Source organism: Episyrphus balteatus, chromosome 3 (genome assembly GCF_945859705.1).
Source record: "Episyrphus balteatus chromosome 3, idEpiBalt1.1, whole genome shotgun sequence".
NCBI classification, from domain to species: domain Eukaryota; kingdom Metazoa; phylum Arthropoda; class Insecta; order Diptera; family Syrphidae; genus Episyrphus; species Episyrphus balteatus.
Window position 1 is genome coordinate 121,713,211 of NC_079136.1, and position 14,446 is coordinate 121,727,656.

Genomic DNA, 14,446 nt, shown 5'->3' on the forward strand with positions numbered 1-14,446 from the left:
CGGAGAGAAACTTTGATTTTAGAAATTGAAATTAATGGAAATAGTGCACAGTTTTACTCACTTTATCGATTAGAATTTTATGTTGAAAAACAAAATTAAAAAATTAAATAATTATTTTATTAGAACTTCGGCTTGATATTTGATTTTATTTGATTTTTAAAGAATAATTCTTTTGCGTGTGGAACACTTTTGACAAACGCCCGAAGACAAGTGACGTTTTGTGAGAAAAAGAAAATGGTGGAATGAGAATGTTTTTGAAAAAGAACTGCCAGATACAAAAAAGGAAGTAAAAAAAATTGCTATAATGTAGTAGATTATTTTTTATAGGATATTTACTTTTAACCCACATTGCCCACATTGGTATAAAAGACTAGTGAAGAGCTGAAGCGAAAAGAAAATTTTTACAGTCTCCAAACTCGATTCGGAATTTCGCTCATCTGTCAGTACCAAACGAACAAAAGAAAATAAAAAAAATATCTTCTAAACCGGGTGAAAACCAAAACAAACCAAATTTTTCAAGGACGAGCGCAATTTTAAAGAACTGTTTTTTGTAAAAAAAAAACTCATAGAAATCGATTTCAAGTGTTTTTTTTGGTAATAACGTTCAACTATAACTTAATTTACGGAATTTAAAATATATTTCTATGCTGTACTTTTTGCTTTTTTTGTTTTGTTGGTTTGTTTTTGCTGGTTTGTTTTGGTTTTCGCCGAGTTTAAAACGTCAAAATGGTAACTGTAAAAAGAAAGAGAAGACAAGGACAAATGTTCGAACTTCCCTATAGTGAAAATGCTAATGAAAAAAATATTATCGAGTATTCTGTCAAAGTCAAAATAAAAAAAATCAAATTTTTTTTTTTAATTAATGTCGTTTTCGATTGGCTCTCCGGAAGCGTCCGGAATCATTCAGAAGTCTTCTGAAACCATTTTATTGGCATGAAAATGACAGCTAGAACGATTCTGAGAAGAGAAATTCTCTTCTCGATTTCAAATCAGAATCCACTCAAGAAGTACTAATACATGAATATTGAAATGCCAAAAAAAAACTCAATCAGTGTGTTTTTTTTTTTATTCAAGAATTAATTGTTTTCTGAAATTAAAATTAATTAAAAAAAAGAAATAGTTGCATTAAAGCGACGGAATTATTTATAATCATCATCTTCTTCGTCGTGGACCTCATAATTATTATTTTTCAACATTAATCCATGTCATTCGTTTGCCAGAAAAAAAATTAATTCAAATTTTTGACATATAAAATTTTACACAAAAGCAAAAAAAACAGAATTGAGTGGAAGCGATTCAAACCGTTTTATTGGATTTCAGAACGAGTGAATCCTCGAGTGAAACCAATCGAAAACGACATAAGAAAAAACATGAACAAAAATTTTTAATCAAGAAATAAAAATTAAAAATGAAAAAAACGTCATTACTCATCACAGTTCTTTGAATCAAGAAAACACTGTCAAGGACAGTAAAAAGTAACTTAGAAATTATTGAAAACTCTCGAATTTTATTCTAGAGCTGCGTACTGCAAAACGAAAAGAGAATTTAATAAAAGAACGGGCCACGTGGCTACACAGTATTGTGCACAATAAGGTTTTTTATTACAACCGGTCTTATCTGGACAAAAAAAATTGCAGTCTGGGCTAAGCAATTTACATGTTAAATACAATAGTCCCGCTCCATTGGAGGTGGTAGTTTACTCATGAGTAGATCTAGTACTAGAATTAACACATGATCTTCTACTCGAGGAGATAGGAATGTGTAGTTGTTGTACTAGATTTCTACTCACGAGTAAACTACCACCTCCAATGGAACAGGGCTAATAACATCTTGGCCCCTTGTTCTTAGTTGTTTAGCTCGGAGATTTCTCTGAGCAGTTTCTTTGAACAGTTTTAAAATTGTGCTACCAAACTAATATTTTCATAAATTGTTTAGAATTTGTTTAAGAACGTGAAAACTGACGTTTGAAATGACAAAATCTATTTAACTAGTTTTGCTAGCATACATTTTTGTATCTCTTTGTAAAATATACATGAAAAATACAAGAAAAACCTGAAAACAAAAAATATGACAACTCTAAATTTGTGTTATGTCTTCTGTTTTCGGAACATTCAATATACAGTGCTGCCAAGATTTTAGGTTAAGCCCCGATGCGTTTTTTTTTTTTTTGTCCAGTTAAGCCCGGTGGTAGTAAAAAAACACACCTATTTTCTAGGAACAAACTTCAAAAAGAGGAAAATCCCCATCCCTCTTACCTACAACCGATTGAAAAATCATCGTAGCCAGGCGCGTAATTTTCAAAAGTGACGAGCGCCATTTTAGTTCATCATTTTCAAAAGTGTGAAAATATTTTTTTTCTCGCTAGCGCACATTTTAGGTAATTGTAGTAAGGGCTTCAAAAAAAAAATCGCGCTAGAAAAAAAAAAATGTTTTTTACTTTTGTAAATGTCCTATTTTTTACAAAAAGTGGCCATTTTGTAGCTATAAATTAAAATGACGTGCGTCACTTTTTCAAAGACGTGAGTTACTTTTTGAAAATGACGCGACGATGATCACTCGCGTATGAAGTGAATTATGTACGTTCCTTTTATGCTGGATTTACATACGTCTGCTTTTCTAGATCTGCATTGAAAGGAGACACAGTATTTAAGAACCACAGATGTTGGATAGAGAGAATCGATGAAAATGCAGAAATCTTCACAAATGCAGATTATAGGAAGACGAACATCCCGACTAACAAATTTGCTTCTACAAAGCTTTTCAGGTGGTAATGTAGCTCCTGTACAGCTTTATACAAGGGATATTGTTTGTTGGGATGTTCGTCTTCATCAATGCCTCTCCTTCATACGTACGGATTGCTCGTATTGTATCTATCTCTCTTTACTTTTCTGCATGCAGACGTATGTAAATCCAGCATTATAACAAAACTAGTCCGCTAAAGAAATATTTAAATTTTTGTTCAAATTTGAAAACTTTATCTGGCAAAAAGAAATTTGAAATGAAAAAAATTATTTCCTTCATGATTTGACATTTGACCGAAATTATCACATTTGGGCTCTATTTTAAACAGGCAACAATTCTCTACCAAACCATATCAATAGGCCTGTTCGTAAACTAAGGTTTAGCACTGGTTCAAGGTCCTTATTATGTTAAAATAACCAAATCCATGCTTGAATCAAAGTACCCGGATTACCTACCAAAATTGGCAAATTAAATTCCTAAACCAAAGCTGAGCCACGTTTGTACAACTGACGCTATTCAATTTCTTTTTTTTTCCCCCAACTTCTATTTGAACGCACCTTCAAATACTTACTATAAAAATCTACTACTTTTCAGTACAAACAATTCTATTCTGGCAATGATCTTTTCAATATTTTTTCGCCAAGTTAATTTTGACATTTCTTTTTGAACCTAGCGAAACAACAAGTTGTCGTTGTTCTTTGTAAACAAAAACAATTTTTTTTTTGCGCCAAATCAAATTTTTCAAATAAATACAAATTATCATGAAATAAAAATTAAATACAAAAATGAATTTAACACAAACAAATGAAACATGGTGCATCGAAGACACCCTCTTCTATCCATTGGGTCTAATCAATCACACAACCGGCAATAAAACTGTCTTTGTTACATGGAATGAAAATTACTTGATGAATTTTATTTTCAAAAAATCCCCAGACAATACAAATCGTTGTAATAAATTTATGATTGAAATCTCTGAAGAGATTATTGATATAAAAATCTTAGAAGTCAATACAATAGTTTTATTGGCAAATGGGGAGGTTTGTTATTTTTCATCAATTAAATCAATTCATCGAATTTCATGGTTAAAAAGTGGGGTTAGATGTGTTAGTGGATCTTTGGCGGGATTTAGTTTGATTCGAATTTTTGAAAATAATCGAATCAGTTTAGAGTTGTATCAAGATATACCAAATGTTGGTAAAACTCCTCAAGAATCTGTAAGATCATTTGACCTTACTTTCGACGAAATGAATCTCTTTGATTCCGATTGGAGTGATGACAAGTTTACTCTCACTTCAATTGCAATTTGCGAATCCAATCGCAAGTTTATAGAACTTCTGGTAAAAGAAGTTGACTTGCAAATTGATGAGATTCATATTTTCAGTATGGGCAATCAATTATTTGCCCTTCTTCCCAAAAACGAGGAAGATTATGAAATCAAAACTCTAGCTCCACAAATTTCTCCAATCGAATTGGTTAAATTTCTTGAAGAATCAAATATGCTTCTAATTTTTCTAAATTGTGGCATTATTGAGGTTTGGTATTTGTCGAGAATTGCATGGATTCTCGAGAAGTACACTTACATAAATGGCAGCGAATTTGTTCATTACACATTTGCTGGAGATGATGTTCTATTTTTTACCGATGAGCAGAGAGTATCTCGCTTAGTATTTAGCTATGATTCAGTTCAACACACTTGTCAGGTGTTGGAACAATCTATAAATGCTCCAGGAATGGTGGCAGTAACTTATGTCGAAGAAGGCTCAAGTTTAGTCTGTTTAAGTAATAATAATATATTTTATCATCTTACTTTTGATGATGAACAAGACGCAAATGAGGATCATGAAGATCCAGCGATTTTTGAATTGACTAATGAAAAAGTCCAAGAAATGATGAGTAAGACAAACCAGCTCCAAGACATTACCACATTGCCGATGAAGATTGAAAAATTAATTGAGGAAGAGTATAAAATGCAAGAACTAATTGCTGTTTGTAGAAAGAGTTCTATATACTCTGATCTAATATCAGCGAGTATATCTTTTTCTCAACATATTCCTGAGACACAAGAAACACTTATTTATCCTGGAGACAATGGATTGCCTCCTTTTTCTTATTTTGCTGTTGTTTCTATTAAAATCATCTCGAATGAAATATTCAAATCTACAATTTGGAGTTTGATGATTTCATATTTGAATAATAATCGCCTCCTGCGGATTACTCCAGATCTTCTTCAACAAAAATTCAGTATTCTCATTCCAATTTTAAGAAACCGAGATGAATTAATTCCTGAATTTGAAATTCATCTGCTGACTCATGTGAATATTGGACAAGATTTTGTTTGCATTAACATTCCGGTAAAGATACAAGATTTCGATGTGAAGAAATTATTTTCACGGAATCAAGGACTTCGACAACGATCAAAGACTTCGAATACTACAATTCCTTTCACATTCAAAATCACCTCACCACAAATTCATGTGAAACATGTTTATGAAATTTTTGGTTTATTTGAACCAAAAACCAGTGAGAATCTAGAAGATGAGATACTAGTTGAGAATCTTTATTTTCTTGGTGAAAAAGTTGGAATATACTTTTGTGAACCAACAAATACAATTAATGTCGAGTCACAAGATCCAGTTGCTATTTATTATGCAAAAGTTTGTTTGACAAAATATCTTTGGGAGAATTTTGAAAAAACAACAGATGATTTGGATGAGTTGAGGAAGAGTCTTTTGGTAAGTTAAAGTTAAGTTTGTGTTTAGTTTAGATATTAATATTAATGAGGATTTTTTATTTTGCAGGAAATACAATGTCAAATTGAAAAGAAATATGGATCATTAACTGAAGGAGAAATGCATATGGAAAATCTTAAGAGAATTTATGAAAAATTTAGAAAGGATATAGTATGGAAGTTTTGAGAATTTTGTTTTGTTAAATTTTTACATTTTTATAAGAAATAAAAAAAGAAAAAAAGAAATGACTTAAATTGGTATTTTTCCTCCTTTAACCATTATAGAATTGATAATAATAGCTCTGTGGAATTAAAAGGAGGTATTCATGACAACTGAGATGAAAATATTTATTTTAGATTAAAAGTTTTTTTTTCTTCGTCCTTTTATTCGGCGCGTTTATGATTTCGATATCTCCAAAGTATCTGCTTCACACTATTGTGTTGTGATCCACCTGTAGGTTGACCTAAGAAATTGGCTGCAATGTAGCTGCTTAATGCTCAAGTCTTTAGCCTTACAATACAAAGATGAACATGAAGCGATTAAGGAACTGTTCTATGCTCTTAAAGATTTCACTGCTCTTTAATAAGCAAAACTGCTCTGTTCTTTGTAATGTAACTTCACTGCTATTTTTCAGAAAATATTGTCGGCTCTTTAAAATTTCACTGCTTTTTTGTGAGCATTCTGTTCTTTATATACATAATTAAATTAAAGATGAAAAAAAAAAGATGTAGAGAAAAGTTTACCATGATAATGACGAAACAGAAAAAATCAATTTTTTTAAATACCGTTGTTTTATTGAAGCACTCATTTTTTTTAATTAAAAAAGATCGAAAGTAGTCAATTACTTTTTAATTCCATATTTTTGATGATATTTGAAAACAGCAAGAAATTTAAAGAGTAATTTGCAGTGTAAAGTGCTATTTAAAAATTGATAAATAGGAGAGTATCTTTGGCAAACACTCAGAGTAGAAGTGGGTCCGCAATTCTATTTATACACCTTGAGTTAATATAGCCTTAACTACTGAAGTGAGTTTCTTCACACTTGGTGAAGAAACTCACCAAGAGGGAAAATTAAAATTTTGTTAATGGCCAAAACTAACGGTTACCTGCCATATAACCAAAAGTGAAAAATTATTTTTTAAACTGCTCTAACGGTTTTAATTAAAATTTATATGTGTAAGGCCTGAACTACATAAAAACACAAAGTGAAAAAAGTTAAAAAAAGTTTCTAATTTTCCAAATAATTTATATTTTTAATTGTCACATCAATAAATTTTGTTTTCGTTATTTTGTACTTTTGTTTACTTTTTATACTTTTTTTGCCTTTGTGTTTCGATATAGTTCTAGCTTAATTCTATTAATTAAACCCAATTTTTGAGATAAGAAAATATTTTTTAAACCGATACTAACGGTAGGTAGCTCTCATATAAGCGTTTTTTTTTTTTGTCTAATAAACAATTAAGGTAATTTAAACGAAAATGTTTATACAAAAGCATGTTCATAATTAACAGCAATCTTAAAAAATTGTCAAAAAATATACATTTTTTGATTTTTTAACAATATTTCAAATCAATTTTTCTTAAACAGTCTTGTGATTTTTTTTTTTCAAAACATCGTTTTTCTTCGAGTTGGCATCCTTTCGTTTTTAATAATTTATGGCGTTTTCGATTGGCAGTCCGGAAGCGTCCGGAATCATTCTGAAAGCGTTTTATTCGTACAAAACTGACAGTTTTGTGTGAATAAAATTTTTTCAGAATGATTCCGGACGCTTCCGGACTGCCAATCGAAAACGCCATTAATTTTATAAAATACCTAGGTATATAATTTAATTTTATAAACAAATATTTAAAAGAAAGGCTCTAACGATTTGAATTGTTTTTTCTCTAAAAATTCCTTTTTATACAAGAAATCAATTGATATTATGTAGGGGAGAGGTGCGGACAGTGAGACACCCTTTTTTTAAATTGGTATATCTTAGAATGTTTTCAAGATAGCTTAACGAAACTTTGAACACAGCTTAAGACATATTTTATCTTAATGTTGCAAAAAAAATTGTAGTTAAAGAATGAATGAGAGCATCACATTGGACTAAAATGTAGAAAAAGTCAAAACGTCTCACTGTTTCCAGGGGTGCGATCAGTGAGACATTCTTAGGTGAAAAAAAAATTTACGAAAACGTCAAATAATTAGGTTATGACAAGTATGTAATTAATTAATTTATGTTACTGTAACCCATTTTTTCAAAAAAAAAAATAACAAAAAGCCAAAAAAAAACGAAAGAAAAAACACTACGAAATCATATTGAAGTCATGCTAAAATAATAGATTTTTTAAAAATCTATATGTCTCACTGTTTGCTTTTTAAAAAATCTATGTCTCACTGTTTGCTTTTACATAATGTCTCACTGTTTACTTTTTGTCCTTTTTCGGAAAAATATAAAATTACAAAAAACGAGAAGGAATTATAATTACATGATATTTTTTTATGAAAGAACATATGTAAATATAATACATATGTAAAAAAAGTTCTGTCCACTAACCAGATTTTTTTGTGTTATACACTCTTTTTATAACACTCCAAAAACTACTTTCGCCTGATTTTGTGTGATATTTTACGGTGTAGGAAAATGGACAGCTTTAAAAGCTGAAACACAATCACGCTTTAGGGCGTCGCTTCGTTGCGTTACGTTGAGAAATCCTCAAAGCGCGCTTCTGTCACTTTGACTTTGAACAGCTGATTGCAACATAAAATCTGCTGTCAAATAAAAAAAAAACACATGTCGAATTCCTTTCAATTTTTTGAATCGCCTCAAAAAAATCGAATTTTTGGTGTTAAAAAGGAACATGAAAACAGACCGAATTCTTTTTGCGATTGTATGTGTGACATTTGACAACAATTTTTACACAAACGTCAAGCTGAAACCAAAACAATTTCTGCAAAATAAAACCAGAGATTCCTTTGATCAATAATTTTGTTTATTTTCTTCGGTAATATAGATTTATTTTAATCAGAATCAAAGGGAAATTGCAGTTATTATTAAGATCTGAGTGAAGATGAAGTAGAAGGTTATTATTTTGGCCGTATGCTGTGGTTTTACAGAGAAAAATTTTTCTGACGATAATTACGAGAAGAAAAGTCACAGTAATTTGACTTTTTCACAAGAACTATGCCAGGAAAAAATATATTTTGATCGCACATTGTTTTTTTTATTATTTATTTCATATTTTTCCGCAATAAAAATACGATATTCAATTAAAATTTTCTCTTTATTTGAAGTTGGTGTTCTCAAATAAACAAACAACACGAAGTAGTAGTAGTAGTAGTAGTAACTTTATTGAGATTTATTTTATACACTTTTCAATATTTTCTTATAAATAATATACAGCACATTTAATTTAAGTTTTGCCGACTTGGTATTGGTCTGGCTACACAAGTAATGAATAACAAAATGAAATACTTTATTGTAGCATAATATGTTTGATGAGAAGAATTTAATCTGACATTTTCTTTTTCTTGATTTTCTATGTGTGCCCACTCAACAAGACACACATTTTGCAGTAAAAAAAAAAAACTTAACCTAAGAGAGAAAGGTGGATAGAAAGAGGTAGAAGATAACAATGACAAAAATATAAACATGGAAGGAGACACAAGTTGTCTCTGTTTAAAAACACATTTATGAAAAATGTGTGAATAGGTAAGGTAGATACCTTGGAGTAAATTAGGAAAAATTCATTTTTGTATATTTGTCACTTTCATTTTTGACAAGCGTAATTGAGTATTAATACGATATTTTTTATAAATTTGTCACCTTTGTTATTTGTTACAAATAATTAGGATATTGAATATTATTATTATTATTATTTTTTTTTTTTTTTAAGTTATGTGGATCGAAAGGAAGAGGAATCCATTCCGACTGATTTATATTTACATATTTGGTTTATACTAGCTAGATTTGTACATTTGAGTTGTTTGTTGTTAATTTAGTTATAGTGTTCTAATGTTAAGGTGTTATTCTTTTTATACATTTTTATTTAGATACATAGGTTTTTATGAGTATATTCATTTCTTAATGGCTAATAAATTTAATTTTAATTTCACAGCACAAGTATAGTCTTATGAATAGAGGAGATTGAGAATATCATATCAAATATGTCAAGTCAGGTACATAAATTTTTCAAGTTGTTACATTTATCAGGTTTACAATACATTGTTTATTCAATAGGTTATAAAAGAAAATGGGACTTCAGCCTCTATAATTAGTTGAGCGAGATTTTTTGTAGAAGGGGGTTAAGAAGAGCTCATCCTCCTCCGAAAGAGCAAAGTCAGGACTAGAATCCTCACAGGAGATACTGATGGGGGAGATGTAGTATCTGTCACTGGTCGAGAAGCCAATGTTCTCATCAAATATACCGCGGAGGACAGGGTTTTCATGGTTTCTTAGCGCAGAAATTCTATTTTTACTAAGAGTTATGAGATAATGAAGTAAAGGCGTAATTTTTGATTCCTCATATAATGTTCGATTGCTGAACCATTTTCCAGATGGTCTTCTATATTTAGAGAGACATTTACGTAATATTTTTCTTTCGAAAATCTGAAGTTCGCTCGCCACAATTGGAGAGATGGAAAACCATGATAAGAAGCCATAAGAGATCAGGGGACGAATTAGGGTTTTGTATATAAGGAGCTTAGTGTTCCTCTCCACCTCTTTGGAGTTAAGCAGATTTTTTAGGATTGCAGCTGCTGCTTTGCAATTTTGAAGGGCATATCTAGCGTGGGGGTTTACTTTAAGTCTTTCGTGAAGTTTTATTCCTAGATATTTAATAGACTGTTTAAGAGGAATGACATTGCCACTTATTGTGAGCTTAAGATGCTTACTCTCTCTCACGGCAAGGTGATGTCCCCTGCCGGAAGCATTTCTGAAGCAGATGAGCTCGCATTTTTTAAAATTTAAATCAATTCCCCATTTTTTGTAATAAGGAATGATTTCATTCAAATGAGTAACAACGTCCTTGAGTGCCTCGTGAGGTCTTTCATGAGGACTAAAGACAATGGTATCATCGGCATATAAAATTGTGTTCGAGTTATTAGAGAGAACTGGAAAGTCAAATAAGAAAAGGTTGAATAAAAATGGGCCCAAAATAGACCCTTGGGGGACTCCGGACAGGATGGGTATTGGAGAAGATTTGTCATTATCAAAGACAACAGAACAGCTGCGATTTGAGAGGAAATTTTTGATAATCTTGATGAGATGTGGGGGAAAGTTAAGAGCATTAAGTTTATAAAGTAGACCGGGGTGCCATACCGAGTCAAAGGCCTTGCTCAGGTCAAGCGCGCAAGCCACAGTACATTTCTGAGAACGCAGGTTGTTTAGGATTTCGTTCTGAATACACAGTAGTGCGTGTTCAGTCGAGTGACCACTCTTAAATCCAAACTGTTGATTTTGGAAAAGGTTAGAATCAGTTAAAAAGTTTTGGAATTTGTTTAGAAGAACTTTTTCAAGTATTTTACCAAGATTTGAAAGTAAGGATATGGGTCTAAAATCTTCAATTTTATTAGATCTGTTATTTTTCCTGATTGGAATAAGATTGGCATCTTTCCACGAAGTGGGGAAGTAACAATTATTAATGCAATTATTAAAAATGGGGGTTAAATGTTTGGACAATGTATTTTTAGTCTTGCGAAGGATAAAATTCGGAATGTTGTCGGGGCCGGAAGATTTTTTGTTTTTAAGTGAAGAAATAATAGATTCAATGGCGTTCGTAGATATGAAGGTAGAATCGGAGGGAGAATCAGATTTATTCAGGGAGGAGAAAAACGTAAGTGTGAAGTTGGAATTCCAAGATGAAAAAGAGCTATTGAAGGTGTTAACTGCTAAGAGGTGTTCAGCATCAGCTTCAGGGGTTTTTGAAGCAAAGAGATTTGAAAAAAAAGTTTTGAAAGCATCGACTTTTTCTGAAGTGGTTGAAAGTAGTCTACCGTCTAGAGTAAGTTCTTGAGAAGAATCCCTTGAAAGGGACTTACGGCCTGTAATTTTGTTTATTGTTTTAAAGACGTTAGCTGATGGCTTAAGGGAATTAAGTTTTTTGCGGAATTGGTCGTTAACTTCAGTTCTAACACGATCTTTAATGATTTTCGAAAGACATCGGATTCTGGCAGATAAATCAATATAATTCTGACTTGAACGGTCCCCAAAATGATGGTAAATTCTTTTTAATTCTCTCTTCCAAACCTTTCTTGACTTAAACAAATTCAGAGTCTCATTGGATATATTGTAGTGGTTCGATTTATACACTTTCTGTTTTCCATACAAAGAAATACATTCAGAGAAAGAATCGGTTACAGAGGAAACAAGAGTGTCAATTTCAACATTTGATAAGTTTCTGTCAGTGGGAGTTTCTAGAGAGTTTAGTTTAAAGTCCAAAGATCTATTAAAATTTGCCCAGTTAGTGTTTTTAAAGCATACAAATTTTTTGGGGGGTGAGAAAAAGGGAGAAACATTTTGAATTTGGATATTAAGGTAAACTGAGAAGTGGTCAGAAATAGCTTCTAGCGTTAAGCAAGCAAGGTTTGAATTTGGAGATCTAAGGTTTGCAGAAATTAAAAAGAAGTCAATGTGGGATCCAGAACCGGGTCTGGTAGGACCTTCCGCCGCAACAATATCAAAGTCGATAAAATGACCATCAGAAAACCATTTTTCAAAATGAAGGCCGTTTAGATTTGTTCTGGTGTCACCCCAAAGGGGGTGGCGAGAGTTGAAGTCACCACCAATGATCACAAAGTCATAGCCACTGATGCAATCCAAAAGTTCATCAAGGGCAGCAGTAAAATTAGGACCAGAGTCGCAAGGAACATATAGAGAAACCAGGGCCAAAGTTTTGGATATATTGGAAATTGATAAAGGCACAAGTGCAATAGTAGCAGACAAAATATTATTTTGGAATTGTTTTTGGTAAAATTTGAGGGAATTTCGTATAAGAATACCGGTCCCACGACCTGAAATATTGCCGATAAAGTCGTAATCGTTATGAATGTGGGGAATATATCGTTTCTTGAAGCATGTTTCTTGAATGAGAAGAGCAGAGGGTTGAGTATCTGTTAACAGATGCTCAACCTCGATATGTTTGTCTCTTGTGAAAGAGTTGACATTACTAGTTATAATACTGAAATTCATGGGGAGGGGGTAGAAATAGAGGCGAGAAAGAAAATATAGGCTTCAGGCTTCTGGGAAGCCTCAAGATTTGAGTAATGAGCCCAAAACGATTTAATTTTAGTGAAAAGGTCTATAAAAGAAAGACCGAACAATTTTTTGGATTCGTTTAAGAATTCTTTAATCGGATTTGAGTCCGAACTAGTTATTGGGGAAGGGATATGCGGAATTGCTTTCCTGGCTTCCGCGGAGTAGGATAAGCCACCACGAGGCGACAAGTTTACAAGGTTACTAGAACCAGTACCATTTTGAATTTGTTGGGGAGGTTTTAATGTCTCTTTTCGCTTCAAATATTCAGCACGTTTAGGACACCCTTTATAACTTGCAGGATGCCCTGCCGAACCGCATAAAACGCACGAGGCAGTCGAGGATTCATTTTTTTCAAGTTCACACTTGCCTGCTTCGTGATCTTTAAGGCACTTAACACATCTTAGTGCGTAAGCACAGAAAGAGGACACATGCCCAAATCTTTGGCATCTGAAACATTGTTTTGTGCCGGAGCTTCTAACAGCGTCCCAACGGACTTTGTGCCTAAGAATATATTTAATCGATTTTATTTTTGACAGACCCTCCCTGTCCTCAATAGTACACAAAAAGAGATCCAGTGGTATGCCGCTTTCTCTTGACCATTTGGTCTGAAATATTTTTACATCAACATTAACGGAAGGTTCGACTCTAGCTAGATCAGCTTTTACGTCTGAGGGAGTGAAACTCCCCGAAATGCCCTTAAGAACAATTTGAATTTTTCTTTGCTCTTTCGGAGTGAAGGAAAAAGCATCTATATTAGAAGTTTTGAAAAGATCTAATAATTGGCGGTGAAGTCCCAAGTCCTTCACAAATATTTTCATTTTACCATAACCTCTACAATCGAATTTAATATTGTCAAGACAGATATTGTTGTTACTTAATGTGTCCATAATGGACTTAGATGTAATACCTTTAGTAAATATAGGGGGACACCAAGATCCTGTCTCCACCTTCCGATTGTTAGAGTTGTTGACCATGTTGTTGTTGATGTTGCCGGCGTTTGAGATATTTCCAGAAGGAATCGTGGTGCCGTTGGCCAATAAGTTGGTATTGTGGCTGCTGTTAGTGCCGGTATTGTTGCTGGCCATGTTGTTTGCGTTAATGGGTGCATTGGGTTTTTGAGCGGGAGCTTCCACATCATCATCTGTATCGAGAATTGCATATCTGTTCTCGCGATTAGTGTCGTGAACAGCAATTTTTTTTGAAGATCTAAAAGAAGTCACTTGGTGACGCTTTCTCATAATTTTTGTGAAATTCTCACGGTCGTTAGCCAAGAGTTTTTTCAGTTGAGTTTGTGTTTCCTTCGTGAAAAATTCAGAAGGGCACGCTGCACCGTTAACGGTGCTATTTGGAGTACCAATAACGACGCTGTCGTTGGGCGTTTGAGATTTACTGTTAGAATTAGACGACACTATCTCCGTCTCTTTTACACCACCTGAGTGGGATATGTCCATCATCTCAGTCAACGATAACCGTTGGTTGTTAATTTGCTGGTCGCCGTACGTCCAAAAGTCGACATTTTGACTAATTCTTAATTTTTCCTGCTCATCAATCATTTGAGAAGGAAGACAAATATGGTTTTTATCTTTTTTGTCAGGAGGAACATTCTCAGATCCCCCATTCGATCCCATGTTGAATACTTTTGTAGCGCTTTTGTAAAATTTTTTTTTTTTTGTTTAACAGATATCAAATTCACGTCCGAACAGTATGAGTGCACAAACCCATCTGGCAAACAACA

At 32.7% G+C, this 14,446-nt stretch overlaps 1 protein-coding gene across 1 annotated transcript; it reads left to right on the forward strand.

Moving 5' to 3' along the window:
- The first annotated feature begins 3,420 nt into the window (after nt 1–3,420).
- On the forward strand, nt 3,421–5,660 carry LOC129915213 (uncharacterized). The gene is made up of 2 exons (XM_055994693.1): nt 3,421–5,477; nt 5,544–5,660. The coding sequence occupies exons 1-2, from the start codon at nt 3,528–3,530 to the stop codon at nt 5,658–5,660; spliced, it is 2,067 nt and encodes a 688-aa protein (XP_055850668.1). The 5' UTR covers nt 3,421–3,527.
- Nucleotides 5,661–14,446: the final 8,786 nt, after the last annotated feature.